The sequence below is a fragment of the Delphinus delphis genome, chromosome 10 (genome assembly GCF_949987515.2).
Source record: "Delphinus delphis chromosome 10, mDelDel1.2, whole genome shotgun sequence".
Classification (NCBI taxonomy): domain Eukaryota; kingdom Metazoa; phylum Chordata; class Mammalia; order Artiodactyla; family Delphinidae; genus Delphinus; species Delphinus delphis.
Window position 1 is genome coordinate 67,915,766 of NC_082692.2, and position 18,683 is coordinate 67,934,448.

The 18,683-nt window shown below is 56.7% G+C and overlaps 1 protein-coding gene across 1 annotated transcript; it reads right to left on the reverse strand.

Moving 5' to 3' along the window:
* Positions 1–5,802: 5,802 nt before the first annotated feature.
* SEMA3G (semaphorin 3G) lies at positions 5,803–17,215 on the reverse strand. Its single transcript, XM_060023780.1, has 17 exons — positions 17,107–17,215; positions 16,276–16,395; positions 15,165–15,325; positions 14,988–15,050; positions 14,674–14,793; positions 14,302–14,392; positions 14,064–14,180; positions 13,683–13,828; positions 13,368–13,482; positions 13,207–13,276; positions 12,783–12,927; positions 12,235–12,466; positions 12,049–12,140; positions 11,362–11,403; positions 10,399–10,627; positions 9,947–10,086; positions 5,803–8,641 (listed from the first exon to the last, which is right to left on the reverse strand). Exons 1-17 carry the CDS (start codon positions 17,213–17,215, stop codon positions 8,192–8,194), a joined length of 2,442 nt encoding a protein of 813 aa, XP_059879763.1. The 3' UTR covers positions 5,803–8,191.
* Positions 17,216–18,683: the final 1,468 nt, after the last annotated feature.

Here is an 18,683-nt window from a genome sequence, read left to right on the forward strand (position 1 = left end):
TTTTTCCAGAAAAAGTTACTCCTTTTCCCTCTTTATGTACTGTAAATTTTGGAAAGAAGGCACTCTGTTCAGCCCACAATTAATGAGTGGGGATTTATGCCCCCTCCCTTTTTAAGGACAGATTATCTACATGTATTATTTGGAATTCTTCAGCATGGGAGATTTACCTATCCTCTCCCACGTATTTATTTATTCAACCATGTATATCAGTGTGGACTCATGGATATGTATATTATACTTTGGTTTATAATCCAATACTACTTTATTTTGTTGCTCAGATTGTTCTAGCTTTGGCCATTGGGACTCCTATTCCTTTTCACATACTGCCATTATTGTGTGTTTCATTTTTGTTTGGTTTGGTTTGGTTTTGAGCACTTCTTTACTTTTTGGCACTACAAGATGCCCCAGGCTCATCTTGTATATTTTATTTTATTTATTTATTTATTTATTAATTTTTGCGGTATGCAGGCCTCTCACTGTTGTGGCCTCTCCCGTTGCAGAGCACAGGCTCCGGACGCGCAGGCTCAGCAGCCATGGCTCACAGGCCCAGCCGCTCCGCGGCATATGGGATCTTCCCGGACCGGGGCACGAACCTGTGTCTCCTGCATCGGCAGGCGGACTCTCAACCACGGCGCCACCAGGGAAGCCCTCATCTTGTATATTTTAAGTACCTGTTTTCACAAATGATGTGTCTATTAGAATTAATTACCATTTTATAACCTAGGACCTAGAACATATAGTTCACTTGGGGAGGGTAGGAATAGACATCAAATAAAAATTCCCCAAAGCACCTGCTCCGCTTCCTCTAATTCTTACCTTTGTGGGAACCATGAACTAGGGCCAGAAACCTCAGAATCTCCTTATGTTTCCTTTTCTGCTCAACCACCCTCTTTCTTGTCAATTTGACTATTTTTCAAATGTTTGCCTTCCTCTCCATCCCACTGCCAGTGTTGAGCTCAGACCCCTGTGCCTCACAGAACTGCAGCAAAAGCCTTCTCTCTGCATGGTTTCCTATATCCACTTGCTTTGCTTGGCATATCCATCCTTAACTCTTCTGTTAATTGCCATAAAACATCTGCTAGCTCTTTACTTAGGATGGCTCCCGCTGAGATGGACATCTAAGCCCTTCCATGGGCACTCTGCCATGGCTACCCTGAAATACTGGGCCCTGAGCATGAGCTTTGCAGTCTGGAGAGCCATAACCTCTATCCTCAGCCTGATGGATCCAGCATAAGGGCCACTTCTTCATCCCTAGGCACTCTCCCTGAGCTCTGCTTATACCCCTATTATAGCCTATGTCATTCTCCATCTGGTCCCATAATTGTCTCTCCCTCTAGATTGGAAGCCCCTTATGGGAAGGGACCTTTCTGTCTTATTAACCTTTCTCCCCCTCATGGTGTCTGGCTCGGGACCCCACATGCAGAGGCAGTCTGATGTCTACTGAATTGTTGGATGTGCTCAAACCCTGCGTTCATAAGCCTGATGTTTTACTGTCAAACACCAGAGGGCACTGTGAGCATGTTGAGGAAGAAGATTATAACCCTTTAGGTGTGGAAGGTTGTGAAGGGCTTATGAAAACTTGCTTCTATTTGGGGATTGCACAGGACTTACTGCTATTCACTTGTTCTAAACACATCCATTCAAGTTTATCCATGAGTTGTGCTCCTGTTATATCTAGAGGTTAGTATAGATGTTACTAATGACGCTTCTATCATAGGTCAGGTCCTCAGATAGGACTGCCTTCATGGTCTCCCAGACCCAAAGTGATCCTCCTAACCCCAGCTGCCCTCCTCTCACCCCTAAAAATGGGGACTGCCAGTCCCAAGGGGAATGGGTAATATGATTCTGTTCCTCTTCTGCCCTACTCTCCTGCTACACACACACACACACACACACACACACACACTCTCTCTCTCTCTCTCTCTCTCTCTCTCTCTCTCTTTCTCTTTCTCTCTCTCTCTGACATCAGGGACTTTGGTTGGTGGTTCAAAGGCTCTAACTTCTTGTTGGCAGGGCAGGAGGTTGCTATGAGAAACAGCACCTCCATTGGCCCTGACCCCAGGGACACAGCGTCAGCTCCCTGTGTGCTTCCAGGCTGACTGGAGGTGAATTGCAGTATCACAAGGGCTCCTAGGTATGAGAAGGCTCCCTAACAGACTAAGCCAGGGAGCCCCATTCCAGAGGCGTTGGCTATTTGCAAGGGTCTCATGCGTTGTACATTTTTTCCAAAAAGCAACATGGCAATTGCAGGCCATAAACCAAAGAGTTGATGTTTTTCAGAAAATAATCTCACTTTTCCCTAGCAAACCACCTCTAGCCCTGGGGTCTCTGAGCAGTGTGACAGCATGAGGCCTCCACAGAGGGAGTGAAGCCCAGGAGCTTCTCCCCCTTGTCTTTGGTATAAACTTGTTCCTTGGGCCTGCCCTGAAGTGCACCTCTAATAAACAGGAAGACATCTGCGCCATCAATGTCTGTCCCTCACAGAGCATCTGAGACCTGTCTGGGCCATCAAAGCCATCCCCAGCCCCCAGGAGCATTCTGGAGGGGAACCTAGTCTCTCCAGAAACAATTCCCCATTGTGTCCCCTCACTTGGAAATCATAGATATGTTAACAGGCCCTTATATTTAGGCAGGTCCTGCCCTGGCTTTGTGCTAGTGTGTTGTTTTTTCTTCCCTGAACAATGGTCCTTTCCAGTAGGGCCAGCCGTTCACACCATTGTCTGAGACCCTTGGACTACAGGAAACAGCACCAGATTCTTATCAGCTGGGGGGGTGGGGTGGGGAGGGGGCAGAGTGAACAGATGAGGTCATGCCCATAAAGCAAGCTGCTGGTCTGCCATGTCATTCTTCTATACCTTTATCTGTGAGAGCAGAGACCCCTTGTCCTTCTAACAGGCAAATCTGGGCTTTAAGTGTCTCTTAATACTGTCTCCTCCATTTGATGGCAGACACTTGGACTCTGCTTTAGGTCTCTTGATTCACTTCGGAATCCTCTCCAGCCCACAACTGTCCCCTTGCCCTGGTCTTCCCTCTCTGCCCAATGGGATGTTCTTGGCGGTGAAACACACCCCATTGGGATGGATAAGGGTGTGCTCCAGTCATCTTTGTCCCTGGGGGAAAGGGGTCAAGACTGGTCACCTGAGTCCTCCTCATAGCAGAATCCCTGAGTACAAGCTACTATTTGACTGCTGGGGGCCTGGTGTGAGGGTGAAGGTGGGCATCCCTTTCAAGGCCTCCCTAGAGACTGTGCAGCATTTCCAATCCTCAGTGGAGAATGATTTTTTTAAAGGCATCATTGAGGAACCAGGAGTTTCCTTAATGAAAATCCAGCAGGGAAAGTGAAAGGCTTCATTAGGACACAGCCTCTAAGGAAGAGGGGGCCAGCAGTGGTACTCACACAAAGGCAGGCTGGGGCTGGGCAGTGGGAAGTGGACACAGGGCCACAGCTGCTGTTACTTCATCTCCTGTGCACCAGGAGGGTGGGTGAGTCTGGAAGAGGAGCCAGGGTGGGGGTCCAACAATCCTTGAGCTCTTTAGCAGGTATTATATCCAAACCTAGCCCCACTCATTCCTTCTTTCTGCACACCAGGGCCAAGTTTATGATCTCAGAAATCCCTGGGGATTTGATCCTGGTGTGTATTGAACTTTTCTCCTTGCCAGAGCCCCTGCAGACTAGTACTTGCCAGAGCCCCTGCAGACTAGTCCTGGTGTGTATTGAACTTTTCTCCTTGCCAGAGCCCCTGCAGACTAGTACTGGGGTTAATCCTTAACTTGGGTGGAAATTGGTCTGTTTCTGAGCAACTGTCTGCTACTTATAAGGAGATGTGGCTAGCTGGAGACACCTCAGTTTGCTGGACTGCAGAGGCACGAGAGAGTTCTCTGCGACCTACCTGGCTCTAGCTGCATCTGGGGCCATTGTGAGCCCACAGAGAAGATAACCTGGCAGGAGACAGACCTGCCTCCTGATGGCTGCTGCCTGCCCACTCCTGAAGCTGGAGGATTCTATGGGTGTCTGGGACCTGACCCAGGTTTAGCTGAATGAAAGGGAAGCACAGAAGCCATTTGAGAAAGTGAAAAGGGCTGTTTTCCGCCCTTATTCTGCCCCTACCCTGCCCCTCACCTTTCTTTAGAAACTAGTCTTTTGGACTGCAGGACAGCCACAAGCTTGGGGTAAATCCCAGCCCTCCACAGTGGATGATGCCAGACACAGGAGGAGTAGGAAATGGGCTGGGGAGGCAGGCTGGCTGTGGGAGAACAGGAGCCAGAGGCAGGGCAGAGTCCAGGCCCAAGGGACAGCAGACTGGCAGCTTGGCAGCCCTGGTCCTGGGGTGGCAGGTCCTGCTCTGGTGCCAGCCATGGGAAACCAAGATGTGGCTATTCCATCTGCGAAGTCAGGGGCTCCAGAGTTTACAGGCTTAGAAGGCAGAGATTAATAAATTAATCTCAAATGTAAAGGGAGGGAATTAATCTAACCAGCATTTTCCCAAAGTATGCTCTTCAAAACATTAGAAACATGAGGTGGTAACTGCTCCATGGGAAAAAAAAAAGGATAGAGGGCCACATGTTTTGGAGGATCATGTAGCACATAGTAGGCATGCCAATTAATGAGAAATCATTGTGAGCTCCTCAGGGCTTTCACAGGGCAAGCAAGCAGGCAGTGCACAGCTCTGTAGGGGCTAAGGGGAGAGAAATCCCATGTTTATTTGACCATTGTCGAGGATCTCATGAGACAGTTGTTCCAAAGGACAACTTTTGACTAGCCCCTTTCTCGAAGCCCCTTTCCAGTTCTAAACCTGTTTGGGAAATCATGAAACAGGACCAAAGACCAGGGGAAGTATGAGACTTAGAGGAAAAAGCTGGGAGAGGAAGATAGAGTGAAATGCCTGAGGCAGGAAATAGGGCTGGAGATGAGGGTGGTGGTGAGGGGCTGGGGAAGTCCATGCCCAAGGGGTCTTCAGGGTGTGGGGGGTGGTGATGTGGGAGCAGAGGCACCGTGCACCCGAGGAGAGAAGGGGGCTCTGAGGTTGCATTCACACAGCCTCCCAGGCCAGCACTCCATACCAAATGGTGCTCTGATGATGCTTCTCAGATGGGTGGTGATTGCCCGAGGCCGGGCAACAGGGTTTCACTTTCTGTGAGGCCTGGGTGCTTGTGCAGGGTCCAGGAGGTGAAAGCAGGGGTCCTGCTCCAGGGCCTGGGCTGCAAGATGGGACTGATGACTGTTAAGCCCCCTAGTCCATAGCACAGATTGAGGAGGCCATCCAAGCAAGAGGCTAATCTCTGTGGTGAGGTGGGGTGATGTCCCTCCCATCTTTAAAGCATCCCTGCCTTTACCCATCTCCCTCCAGCACCAGTGGAGTCTGCTCTTTGGGCAGGATCATGATGTCACTGGGGGAGTGGGGCTGGGGGAGAGGCGTCTCCTGCATCCTGCCCCGCAGGCCAGACTCTGGGGTTCCCCCTCCTCTGCCAAAGCTGCAGCTCCCACAGCACAGCCTGGCCCCCCAGGCAAGAGCACAGTGGTCTTAATATACGTTGGTATGTGGCTGATGAAGACAGGCACCAGGCCAAGTGTCGCTATCACAAAGTCAAGTGTTATTGTGAAAAAGGAGCAGTGCTGCCTACGTGCCCAGCTGCCCTTCGCCAGCATTTTTTACCCCTGGCTCAAGGTTTTCCTGAAGTTCCAAGAAGTCTCAGAAGCCCGCGGGACAGGATTTTCCTAATTTAATAAGCAATCTCAGCTTCATAGGCAAAGCCCTCTGACTCCTTCCTTCCTCTGATACCCATCTCCTTCCCGTCTAGAAAATGCCACCCAGGGTGGTTTCTCCCTCCTGGAAAGGACAGGGAAAGCCCCTCATTTCCAGCTCACACAAATGGCATCAGTTAATTTAGTACAGAAATACACAGATACAATAATGGTAATAATTATGTGATGTAAGTATTAACTTCATTCCTTTCCTTGCAGGATGTGTGGAAAACCCCTGTGCTATCCTCACCAGCTCTCAGGGGTAGTGACGATAAAAAGAATCGTAATTATGAGAAGCGTGCTTTGAAGACAGAGAAACCACAAGGCTCATCTCAACATATGAATACAAAAATAGAATTCACACATAGAAGCATTTCCAGGAGTGAATAACACACGGTACCGTGGAAGCGGGGCGGGGGTGGGGTATGGACCAGTAGAAGCTGTCCACAATTTTCCAAGCGGAGGTGTTCCTTGTTCAGGATTTTTAACTCCTTCTCCCTCTGTTTTCCAGAGTAACTTCCCCAGGGGACCCAGCCTAGCGGCCAGTGCAGAGCCTGGGATAGAGGGGCAGAGCTGGCTGCAGCTCTGACACCCATTCCTGGGGCTCTGTGCTGTCTCCCCACCCTCTTCCATGGCCTCTCTCTCCTCCTCCCCGCCACGGTCCTCCTCCTCTGCTTTTACGTGCTGACATCCCAGCCACAGCTACCCCAGGCCAGAGGCTTCCCAAAGTGCTGTCAGGTTAACCTCAGTGCTTCTGGTTCACTCACTCTGCAAAGATGGGAAGAGGGGCCTTTTTCGGACTCCAGTTCTCTAGAGGTGGTAGGGGCTGGGGGGGTGGGGGGAAGGAGTGCGGGGGTGGCTCGGATAAAATCCAAGGCAGACAGAGTCTGGGTTTGAGTTCAGTGGGGCAGGAAGCCCTGTCTTGCTTTTTATCTGTTTTTTCCTCCTTCCTTCATCTTGGTTTTTAATGGAGGGAATCTCAAACCTGATGCTCTTGTCTCCCTCCTGTCGGTTTTGTGCGTCACTGACTTGTTCACATGCAGGCTGGGAACAACTTTTCATTTAGTCCTCTTCCTCCTCCTCCTCCATGCTCCCCAGCCCAAGAAACACATTACTGCTGATGGCAAAAACACCTCCCTACACGCCCAGACAGATTGCGTCCTGGCCACCTGAGCCAGCAGCACCCCCCAAGAACCAGCAGGACTTAGAAGCTTCCCCCTACATTTTTTTTCCCTTAAAAGAAAAAAAGGCTTCATAAATGAACCATCCGTGACAAACCCTTATTTAGCAGAAACCAAAGATCCCAGGGTGGGAAACATCTGGCTCCTGGGCTAATTGATGCCTTCTGGAGTCCTTGAGAATGCCCGCCCCTGGGTCCCATAGGCGGTCCTAGGGTCTCCCACCCTCTCCCCATCTCAAAAGCCTCAGTCTTCTGTGGCCTCCCAGGCAAAGCCCTGCCCCTTGTCCTGACCACCAGCTACAGCTTGCTCCTAGAGCTGCCACGTCCCCACCCTCCCAGGCTGTGGGTCAGCTTGCATTGCCCTGGGAAAGAGAGCCCACTCCTCGAAACACCCCACACTTCCCCAGCTCCCCTCTCCCTATCTCTAGTCCACAGAGTTGGGGGATAACATTCTCCTAGAATTCACCCCCTCCCTGCTCATCAACATGGAGACCCTGATGGTGGGGAGGGGCAATCCCATCAGGGGGTGTGGGCATCCCAGGAAACCTGGCCTGGCTGCTCCGAGACCCGATGAAGGGATGTCAGGCTGGGAGGTCCAGACCATCCCCAGGTCCCAGGGAGCTCTAGTAGTCTATGCTTCTGTGATTCTGAGATGCAGAAGAGGGGTTGTGGAGTGGCAGGGAACTACCAAGATATCAGGGCACAAAGTGTGAGGGGGTCTTGCTGTTCCACCTTCTCAGCGCCTCCACTTTCCCTCCCCACCTCAGTCAGGGTAGGTCTTCTTAGCAGGTACTAGCTTAGAGGCAATTTCCACCCTCCTCAGCTGCCTGAGGGCCCCCTGCCCAGACACCTCCTCAGCTGCACCCACACACCCAGTCTAAGGGTCACTCAGAATGGCCATTGTTCTGCAGGCTGGGTAAAAATCACCCAGCCCTCTCGCCTCCGGCACAAGTGGAAATGTGCTCTGGGGGCCTCGTTCAAGAACAAATAGCAGGCCCACTGGAGTTGCCAGCAGCCCGAGGGTGCTGGCTCCAGCCTGGGACTGAGAGCACAGAGAGCGGCAGGGAACAGGCCCAGGACATAAGGCCCTCCATCAGGCCCCAGCCTATCCTGTGGGTTGCCTGGTAGGGGTCTGGGGGCAGAGATTCCCATCTCTAAGAGGCAATCAGGCATGTTGGCCCCCTCTGCCCTAGCTGGGTGGGTGGGAGAGGCTGGGGGCTGCTGCTGGCCGCTTGGCCCATCCCGACCACGCCCTCCTCCTCACTCTTCTATGTGGCCTCCACCTCCCGGGGTGTCCGATTACGCTCGGCTTGCACCCGGCTCTTTACCTTCTTGCCTAGTTCCAGCCCCACCCAGCTCTTGCCCTTGGCCTGTTTGCTGCGGCCTCGGCTGCGGGAGGGGCACCACACACGCTCACAGTACTCATCCACCCGGGGCAGGTTGGCGAAGCCGATGAGCTGCAGGATGTCCTTATACCAGGCCTTGGAGGGGGTGGAGGCCGGGCCTCCTTGGGCTGCAGGCTCCTCTGGCCTCGGCTCCCCGGGGAACAGAGTGTCAAGCTGTGCAGCCATGATCACCTCCAGAGCCAGGCGGACCACCACCTGGGAGAAGCCGTGCTCCAGCGTCATGCAGGTGTAGGTGCCCGCATCCAGGCGGTTGAGCCTGCGGAACAGCAGCCCCTGTTCCGTTTGCAGGACGCGCTCATCTGTCTTCACCTGCTGGGGGTGTGGGAGGGCGTGAGGGCGCCTGGAGCAGGGCCTGCACCATCAGCTCCTCTGCCCCTGCTTTTCCAAATTTGCCATCTCAGGGCTCATTCTCCCCTTCCCAGCAGCTTGGCTGGCTCAGCATCCTCGACCGTGAGCTAATTGCAGGCAGGGACTCACCTTCCCATAATCCAGGATAGGGCCTTCTCAAAGATTTGACTGACTGGTTTCTCCCCTACTCAGAGCTCTGGATCCCCTGTCTTGGCCTTGGGGGGCCCTGGCACATATTCCCAGGGAACAGAGTGTTAAAGAGTATTTATGGGCTTTTACTCAGGGGGGCTATACCCCCAGACCAAGGACAAGAGCTCCCCTCCATTCTACACACACACACACACACACACACACAGCCCTCCCTGTCTTGGTCTGCATTGCCCACTGCCCCCACAGTGCAGGGCCCACAGCCCCATCACAGGTGGAACACGGTTCCGATCCAGCCCTGTCTCTGGCCTGGACCCTGTCTGGGCTTTAGTCCGCACATGTGTACTTTGAGGCAGCACTGCTTGGGTGGTGAGTGTTGTGTAACTCCATCTCATCGCTCCCCTGCCCCTTCCCCACTGGGGGAGACTTCTCAGTGCCCAGCCCAACAGCTGGCCCAAGGCTGGCCTCCTCCAGTTCTCAAGCTGGAAGGAGAGCCCCTCCTGTAATCAACCCACTCCCTCCTCTTCCCTACCCGTGGGAGTGGCTTGTGAATGGTTCTTCACCCTGCCCCCACCCACACCCAGCCTCAGGCCCCAGACTGAAGCCATCTCTGGGCTTGACAGACTTTTCTGGATGGGGGAGGAGAGGGCCTAGGCAGACAGCTGGACTCCAGGGAGGACGTGTGGGGCCAGGCAGTGTGTGAGTGTGTGTGTGTGGTAGAGGTGTGTGTGCAACGGCCAGTGATCAGGGGCCCAGGCCTAAGGCAGAGGAGGACCAAGAACCCCTGCGGAAGAGACCCCTTCGAAGATGAGCCATATGTGTAAGCATGGGGGCCTTCCTGACCAGCCTAGACCCCTTCCCTCTCTTCTATCTCTGCTACCCAGCTCTCAGACAGAGCCTAGCTCAGTGCCCAGGAGTTTGTGGGCTCCCTGTCACTGGAGAAGTTCTACCACATCTGGCCTGGGTGTTCCCAGATGGCAGGAACAGGGGCACCTCCTTCTAGGCACCCCAGGGGCTTTAATACATACTTTTCTTAAGTTGATCTTGGCAAGTTCCCCCCAGAGTTCATGGAGGGGTATGACCTCAGGACACAGGCAGGCTGGAGCCAGGGTCCTTGCTCACCTGGTCAGGCCTCTCGTTCCCTGGCCTCTGTAAGAACCAGCGCACGGCGGCCTGGGGGGACTTGGGCAGGCACTCCAGGAAGGTGCTGTTGTGCTCTGTGCCGTAGATTGTGGTGGTCGCCACGAGTCCCGCAGTCTCCTCTGGAAGGATTTGGAGGTGGGCTCAGCTCAGGAACTATAGGACCCCTGGGACCACCCACTGACTCCCTCAGTCCAGGAGCCCCCATGAATGCGACAGGGACCTAGGTGTCTACTGATCCCTAAGCCGCTCACTCTGCCCAAAGACCCTAACCTATATGCTGACAGGAGCTGCCCACATAGGGAAACTGAGGACTGCCTGTTACTACAAGAACGGCCTGAGGCCATACTTCACAGGGGTCAAGCCCAGGCCACAGGGGTGAGTGGGGGCCCTGTGAGAGCCCAGCTGGTGCCCCCATGCCCGCTGCCACTCACCCTCCTGGCTCTGGCCCAGGCACTGCAGGGCAGGGTTGCCATGCCGGATGTCCTGCCGGCGGAACCGGCGCTTGCTGGTGCCGGGCCGGTAGCGGGTACAGGAGGCACCATCCCAGGCACAGTACGGGTCCCGGGCCAGGCAGCACTCTGCACAGGCACTGCCGTAAGTCTCACACTGGTGCAGCTGCAGCCGGGCCACGCCCAGCCTCGAGCCCACATACAGCATTTGCTGGGAGGAACATAGGCAGAGCCCAAGGTGAGCCTGTGCTCTGCCTGCAAGCAGCTAGGCTCTCAGCTCTCTTGGCTTTCCTGAGACCCCTGACATTTGCAAGAGTCTTCCAGAACCTCCCGAGTGCATTCCCAGAAGAAAAAATGTTTATCACCCGCCTGATCTACATCAGATCCTATGTTAGGACGTGGAGGGAATGGGGCACACCTGGGGTCTTTTTTCTAAGGGGCTTCTCCAGACCCTCCCGGCAGCAGACCTTTGCCCTCTACCCCAATGGCCTTTATCCTGTCTTGCCCCTGACTTTGGAGGTGAGCTCTGCTTTAAGCAATCCCAGTACAAAAGTCGAGATTTACCCAAAGATGAACTGGGGCAGATGAACTTGGGGAGATTTTGCCACTTGCAAAAGGACACACAGCAGGCCTCTAAAGTTTATTTGATTTAAAATCTGCATCTTGTTTTCAAGCACGTTTTTGTCTCCCCTGAGGAAACGGCCTTTGTGGATCTCCCCTTATCTGAACACATGCTCACTTACTCCGGGCCTCCCACTCCCACTGGTTTCATGCGTGGGAATCTCAGCTCCCAGCTGAACTCTCAACCCTCATTGCAGGGCTTAATCAGGCAGCCCAGGGCCTGCTGTGACTCAGCTTTCCATCAGACAACAGCAGTGCTCAGGGAAACTTCAGGAGACAGGTGGAGAGGAAGGAGGAGTGGGGAGAGATGTCAGCTACTCTTACCCTTTTGACGGAGATCTCCATCTCAGTGATGGGTGTTGGCACCTGGGAAAGAAGGAAGACCTCCCCTGCGTCCCTGTTTTCAGCCTCTTCCAGACTCTGGGTGGAAACCATCTTTTTCCCAGGTCAGTGCACTCCCTGGCAACTAAGGCCAGACAGTCTCTCCTACGTTAGAAAGGTCCTCTCTCCCTGGCTGGCCTCCAAGGCTTGGCTACAAGCACAAAGCTCTGGCGTCCCCTCCCACAGTCCTGTTCCCCAGCAATGAGGCAGCTGTCCCAAATCACCCATCCCATGCGGGAAAGCACAACAGTTCCCCAAACACAGATGATCCCCTGTCTGACTCTATAGAGGGGTCAACAGAACCCCTTGGGGACTTGGGGTGTCAGCTGCCCCTCAGTGCAACTTGGCAGCCCCTGGCAGGGCTTTGTCAAGGGGTGATCGCCTTGGCCATCCCTCACTGGGCCCCCCAGCTCTCAGCTCACAGACTGCGTCTCCAGGCCCTGCAGTCATTTGGAAGCATCGGCAAGGCCTCTGCAGTAGTGAGCGTCATCACTTTCACTCCCCACTGGCCACAGGTTCAGTACAGCAGGCCCATCTCCCTCCTGTACTTTGCTCCTGCTTTCTCGTAGCCAGGCCTAGATGCAGGGACGGGGCTTGAGGGGACCCTTCCCATCAGTTGCCCCCACTCACCTTAAACACCTGGAGCTCCTCCAGAACCACCTCCTCAGGTTCATCAGGGTCCCCCACCTGGAGGGCAATGACCTTGAGCACGGAGCCTGAGTCTGGGGCAGGGGAGGAGGTGTCAGTGGGAGAGGAAGGGGCAGCATAGGTCCTCACACACCTCCCCTGCCCGGCCACCCCACTCAGCCCACCCACCCGTCCCCAGGAAGATGACGTCATAGGACCCGTCCTCTGCCTCCACGCGGTCCACCACGATCTGACGCAGCTGCTGGGCCAGGTGGGTTTTGACGAGGACGGGGCGACCCCGCCGAGGACGCACTGGCCGGAACATAAGTGGGTGGGCTCGGGCAAACTGCAGCACCTCATCCGGGTAGTCCTTGGTGCTGCCAAAGGGTCGTCCTGGCTGTGCGGTCATCTTGCTGGGGCACTGTGGGCAGCAGCAAAGGGAGTGCCTGAAGCTTCCTGTGATGTCACATTCCCCACCCCAGTCTGTTTCTAGGCTCCACTGGCTGGGCACGCCAACCTCAGAGGGACCACTTGTGGACCCTTCATGCTGTAGGAGAGACTCCTTAGTGTGGTCTGGGCTCTGCTCCCATCCTCACCCCACCCAGCCCAGCTGCTCTGGAGCCCCAGCTCAGCCGCTGCCTTGGGGCTGCATGCAGACACAGGCCTGTCCTCAGGCAGAGCCCCTCCTGGCATCTACTCAGCCCTCTTCCCTGCCCTGGTCCCAGGCAGATACTTACCACACCAGGACGGGGAAAGGGTACCTTGCCCGCATAGGCCCCCCACTGGTGCTGGGGACCATCTTGGTGGGCAAAGGGCCCCTTGAAGACCTCCCAGATATCAGCCATGTGGTACACGCAGACGGCAAAGCCCTGGAACACAGCACTGCCAAGGGTGGACAGGGACAGTCAGGCCAGGGAGGCTGTCAGAGGCGGGAAGGGGGCAGCCTGGTTCCATAGGTAGGACAGAGGATGATGGTGCCTGCAGTCAGCAGAGACCAGAAAACGAGGACCCCCAGGCAGAGAGTACAGCCACGGAGTCACCGAGTCAGGGACAGAGACGGGGACCCATGGCGAGGCCGGACGTGAAGGCAGGGGCTCAACAGGGGAGGCTGCAGTGCAGAGACGGGGCCGGGGTGGAGGGGAGGGGAGGCCGTGTGCCCACCTGACTGTGCTGAACAGAGCGTACACCTCCAGGCTCTTCCCTGAATTGGGCCACAGCAGGAACACGTCCTCTGAAGACAGAAGGCCACGACCAATGCCCGCCACTCACTGGCTCTGAGCCCTCCCCAGCCCTCACCCAGGCTGTCCTGGCCATGCCCTTACCCAGCTGGTCAAAGTGGGTCTCGGCACCTCCAGGGCCAGGCACGGAGCAGAGCAGCCTGGCCTTGAGGAAGGTGCTCCATTTGCTCACCAGCACCCGCTGGCCGCCTGCGTCATTCTGGGGAGTGGGGACCAGTCAGCCTTGTGTCCCAAGGACAGGCCCCTCCTCCTGTTCCTCCACCCTCACCCTTGTGGGGGAGGCATGGATGTCGGCTCTACACCCTCGCCTCAGTTTGCCTACTGCTGCAGTTTGGGACAGGTCTGGGAAGGCACATACGGCCAGGATGTGAACCTCACTGTCCCTGCCACAGCTCTCACCACACAGACGCGGCCCACGCGGCTGACAGTGACACGGCCCGGGCCTCCATCAGGTGAAGGGACTGTCTCCGAGAAGAAGAAGTACACCTTGTCATCGTCCTGGTCGGAGTTGTCAGGGATCCGGGTGGCCATCACAAACCTGGGCTCTGTGAGTTAACACGGTGAAGCTGGTGGGGGCCTCACAGAGGAGGAACAGGGTGGGGGGTGAGCCAGTGAGGAGGGGAAGAGGTGCAGGGACCCCACTGGAGGCCGGAGTCCCAGGCAGTGAGTGGGGATGGGCTGCCCCTCTGGTCCCCACTCCAGCGTCAGCTCTCCCACCTCCCTGCCAGTGCCAGGGGCAGACCCCAGCCAGCCTTGCCCTCAGCAGACCCCTGGGCTCACCGTGCAGGAGGTTCTGGTCAGAGTCAGAACGCAAGGCCGGTCGGGGACCCCCACTCCGGAAGATCATGGCTTCACGCCCCAGGAAGTCGGCATTGAGGCCCGTGTACAGCTCCCCTCCTAGGGTGAGGGTAGGGTCAGGAGAGGAGGGCCAGGCCCTGTACCCAGACCCCATCTCATCCCAGTGACATTGGCCGGCTCCCACCCTTGTCATGCCCGCCCTGACCTGGGCATCACCCACCTACAAAGGTGCTGGCGAAGGGACGGCTGGGCTCGTGTGGGCACCTCCCCCGCCCACTTTCCACACTGCGGGGCTCCAGACGGAGGACATGCTGGAGAGAGGGAGGGAGGGAGGGAGAAGAGGCGTCACCTAGGAAAGCAGAGCCAGCCCCAACCCGGCTGCTGCCCATCGCCCATCGCTTGCGGCTGGAGAGTGGGGGTGGGCGGAAGGCGCCCTCATTCAGGACCTTGCCGGCAGGGTCAGCTCCCTGGCACAAAGGTGCCTTTCAGGCTCTGACCCCTCTGCCCTGACCCAGGCTCAATGGGGAGCGTTCAGACAACAGGGAGGAAATGTCACTGCTTCCCAGTCCCTTGCGGGGCCGCGCCGGCTCACCTCTCCACGATGCCCAACGGCAATGAGGGCGCAGGTTGGCTGGAAGGCACCAGTGCCACACGCCAGCAGGTGGGTCCGGTTGTGGGGCTGCAGCACCCGCACAAAGTTGGCACACTCCACCTAGGGGGAGGAGGGGGGTGGGAGGATGATCTAGGGCGGGGTGGGGGGTAGATTCTTCAGCACCATCAGGAGCCTTCAAGATCTGCTTAAAGTGGCCCCAGAACAGGCACCTGGGGAGCAGCCCCAGGCTCTCCTGGGGATCAGGGGCTGGGTGTTGGTCATGGTGGGGGGCAGTCACTCCCGACATCACTCACCGAAGGATCTCTTCCCTTGCGAACACACTCCTCCCTTTGTCCGGGCTGCGGTGGCCACAGCACCTGAAACACAGCCTGTATGACCCCTGACCTCATAGCCTCAGTTGACCCAGCTGGCCTCCCATCTGGAGTTGCCCAGCTCTCAGACAGAGCCGCTTCCCAGTCAGTCCAGCTCACCTCCCGGGGATCCAGCCATGCCTGGTCCAGCCGCAGTGAGTAGATGGCATCGCGGCCGCCCAGAAACAGGCGGTCCCGGTACTCATCCAAGTAGAGGGCCCGAAGGTCCAGAGAGCCCCGGGGACCGAGAAAGACGGCAGAGCGGTTGGCAGAAAGGAGGTCTAGGAGGGAGGGAGGGAGGGGGTCAGGGCCTGCTGCTCAGCCCACTTCTCTAGCCAATCTGTGGAGGTGGAGTGTCCCAGCTGTGCATTCACCATCCCCGCCCCCACTCACATCTGGAAAATGTTTCCATGCAAGGGGTGCTGGAGGGCTTCAGGGAAATGACTCCTGGGGGTGGGTGGGACAGGGGGCTCTGAGCCCCTCACCCAGCCCAGACTACCCAGGGGCCTGCCCCCTACACCTTCACTCCGTGGCCCCCAGGGATTCAGTTAACATCTCCTTCCCCCTGGCCCATCTGTGCTCTACCCAGTCCCTAGGGAAGATGGCCCCACTGGCAGAACTTATGGCAGCAAGCTGGGTGAAGTACTGGGAGAGCCTGGAGCAAGGGTGGGTGGTCTGAGAAGCGTACAAGGCTGACTCAGTGGGACAAGCAGATGGACAGGGGAGAGCGTTCCATCAGAGGGAGCACCTGGCTAAGGCCTGGGTGTGGGAGAGGCCAGGTATGGCCAGGTGGATCTCTAGGCTCTGGTCCAGCGATATGGCTAAAGAGGGTTTTCTCTTCCATAGACGCTGCCCACCAGGCCCCAGGGATGGGAGTGGCTCTCTCTGCGTATGGTGACCCCAGGAGGTGGGGATTCTGAAGTAGGTCCTTGGGGTCCAGCTAGGTAGCTGGAGATGATGGGTGGGCAAGGGCAGAGCAGCAGGATGTGGTGGGAAGGGGCGATGGCCACCACTGGGAAGGTGAGGTATCCAAGCCCAAAAGGTCATCCTCTCTATCCCCAAACACTCACTCTATCCCCAAACTCATTAACAGCCTCTTCCAGGAAGCCCTCCATGCCTGACAGTACTTTGGAGGAGATTTGCCCTATTTGAACCTTTTCTTGTAGCCAGACTTAGCCCAAAGCCACAGCCCCAGGGCAGGACCACATTCCACAACCGCCAGCCCCCTCACCCCCGCCGTGACTCCCTTCAGACTCTTCCAGAGTGGAGCCATGTCTCCTGCCTCCGACTCTCCAGAGAAGGCCTGGGTCTCCCTCCTTGGACTGGGGTTCCTGGGGGAAGGTGATCACCCCTCTGGTTTCCCCAGGAAGAAGAATCTGTGGAGAGCCTTTGTCTCATCTGATTCAGAAGAGGCCTGTGCCAGCTGCAGCACAACATATCAGGTTAGATCTGCAGAGGAACCTCCTGGGCCAGGATGGGCAAAGAAGGGAGGCTACAAAGAGCCTCGTGGATGGAGGGGAAGAGGAAAGGCCAGCATTGCAAAGTGGGCTGCAAGAGGCAGGAGGGGGAACAGGGCTGGGGCATAGGGTGAGGGACCCCACTTCAGGGCGGACGAGAGGGACAGGATGCTGCCCTCTTCTCCACTGTCTGCCCTGGGCAAGGGGCCCAGCTGAGAGCAGACAGATGCTCCAGACCTGCCCTCTCTGCCCCCTCCCCATCTCTCTCTGCCCATCTCTGCTGAGGTCTCTCTCCTTTTCTCAGCAGTCCCCTCAGTTTCTCCTCCAGTGTGTCTCTGTCTCTCCCACCTCCACCCTGGCCATGTCGTCCAGGACCTGTCCCCCTCCCCCTGCCTTTCTCCCAGGCTCCTGCCTCTGGCGGCCAGCGGGGAGCACATGCCAGGGAGTGACTGTAAAGTCCTTCCCACAGCCTGTGCTGGGAGTGAATGCATCCCTCCTGCTGTCAGAACAGACTGCCCTGGGCTGGCTGGGGTCCCATAGCTGGGGTATGGCAGGGTCTGGGGCTCCCAGGAACACACACACAAACAGGGTACGCACTGCCCTACCTCGGTAGGAGAGCCGCAGGCGGGGCACGCTGGGGCCAGGGCTGAGGCTGCCACCGCGGAGCAGGAGGCCCCACAGGAGGCAGCAGATGGCCCAGGCTGAGGGGGCCATGCTGGGGAACTGGGGCACCAAGCTGCTTGTAGAGCTGCCCTGGGTCCTGCCACTGCCGCTGCTGCTGGTTGTAGTTTGCTCCGTTGCCGCCAGGCCTGCCACTTATAAGGCAACAGCTCCACCCCGTCCCAGGCCAGGAAGGCGGGGAGGAAGAGGGAGGGAGCAAGTGCCCTGCCATCTACCTGCAGCCTCTCATTCCACCTCGGCTGGCCCAGCTGATGCCTCTGTGTCACAATAGCTAGTTCCCCATTTTGGGAGACTCCTTCCCAGCTGCGCTGTGGGTGGTTTATACAGAAATGTCCACAAACCCAAGTCCCTAAGCTCTAGCAAAATGTCAAGGGGGGAAATAGCTTGGAAGGGAAATCAGAGGTTGATGGGCTGGGTAGGGGGGTCTAGCTGGGCTCTCTTTTGCTCCTTGCCCCTCTGGTGCCCATGAAAGAGACCCCTACAGACTGATTCTGGGCCCTGGTCCCTGACACCAAGGGCCCAGCCCCCTGAAGTCTTGGTCAGGCTCCCCAGTTCCCCAGGCAGGGCCCGATTGCCTGGGGGGAGTCGTTCCAGCCCAAGGGGCTGGATGGGGGCTTGAGGTCTGGCCACACTTCACAGATCTGCAATTGGCAATAGATGAATGCCCAGACTTCTCCACCCTTGGTGTCTTGGATCAATGGGCCCAGCCAAAGGCATCTTGTGCCATCTAATGGACAAAGTAGGAACTGCAGGAGGTCCCACGGCTGCCGGCTGTTCAGGCCTGTCCGTGTCTGGCCTCCAGGCCCCATCCCAGCCCACTGGGGCAGGGAACAGGATTCACCCTGTGCCAGAGAAGCCCTTATTGCCCTGCTTCCCTCAGTCTCTAGTCCTCACTGAGCCTCAGGGCCCAGAGCGTCACCAGGGAAGTGGTGGGTTCTTCCCAAGGGTGAAGGGTGGGTGCTCATGCCCCAACTCCCTCTGCTCTGAGCTCTGATCCAGGGGACAGGAGAGTCACAGAAGAGGCACAAGGTGGGAGATGGAGCTGAGGGGTTGAGTAGGGCAAGTGGGGAGACCTCCCCCCCCTCAACAGCAGCCCCTGTCTCCACCCTCCACAGCTGCCACCCCACCCCATTCCAGACCCCTACACTCAGAATCTGAGGCCTTGGGTGCTAAGATTTCCACCTTGAGCAAGAATCCTGGTACTCCCAGGATTCTAGAAACTCCTGCAAGTTACCAGCCCAGGTCCTCAGATGGTGGTCAGGAAACTTGGGGGCATCAGAGAATGAAGGACGTGGCCCAGGCCACACAGCAGCCTGAGAACAGGTCTTGCTCAGTCCTGCCCCTTCCTGGGACCCTCTCTTGCTTCTCAGGCTCCTGAGGGTACTGGGACTCCACCTCCCTTCCTATCTCATTCCTGAAAGAGAAACAGCTCAGTCTCTGAATCAGCATGAGAAGGGCCCAGGGACCTGGGACCCTGTCTCCCTGTCCCCATCTCCCCTCA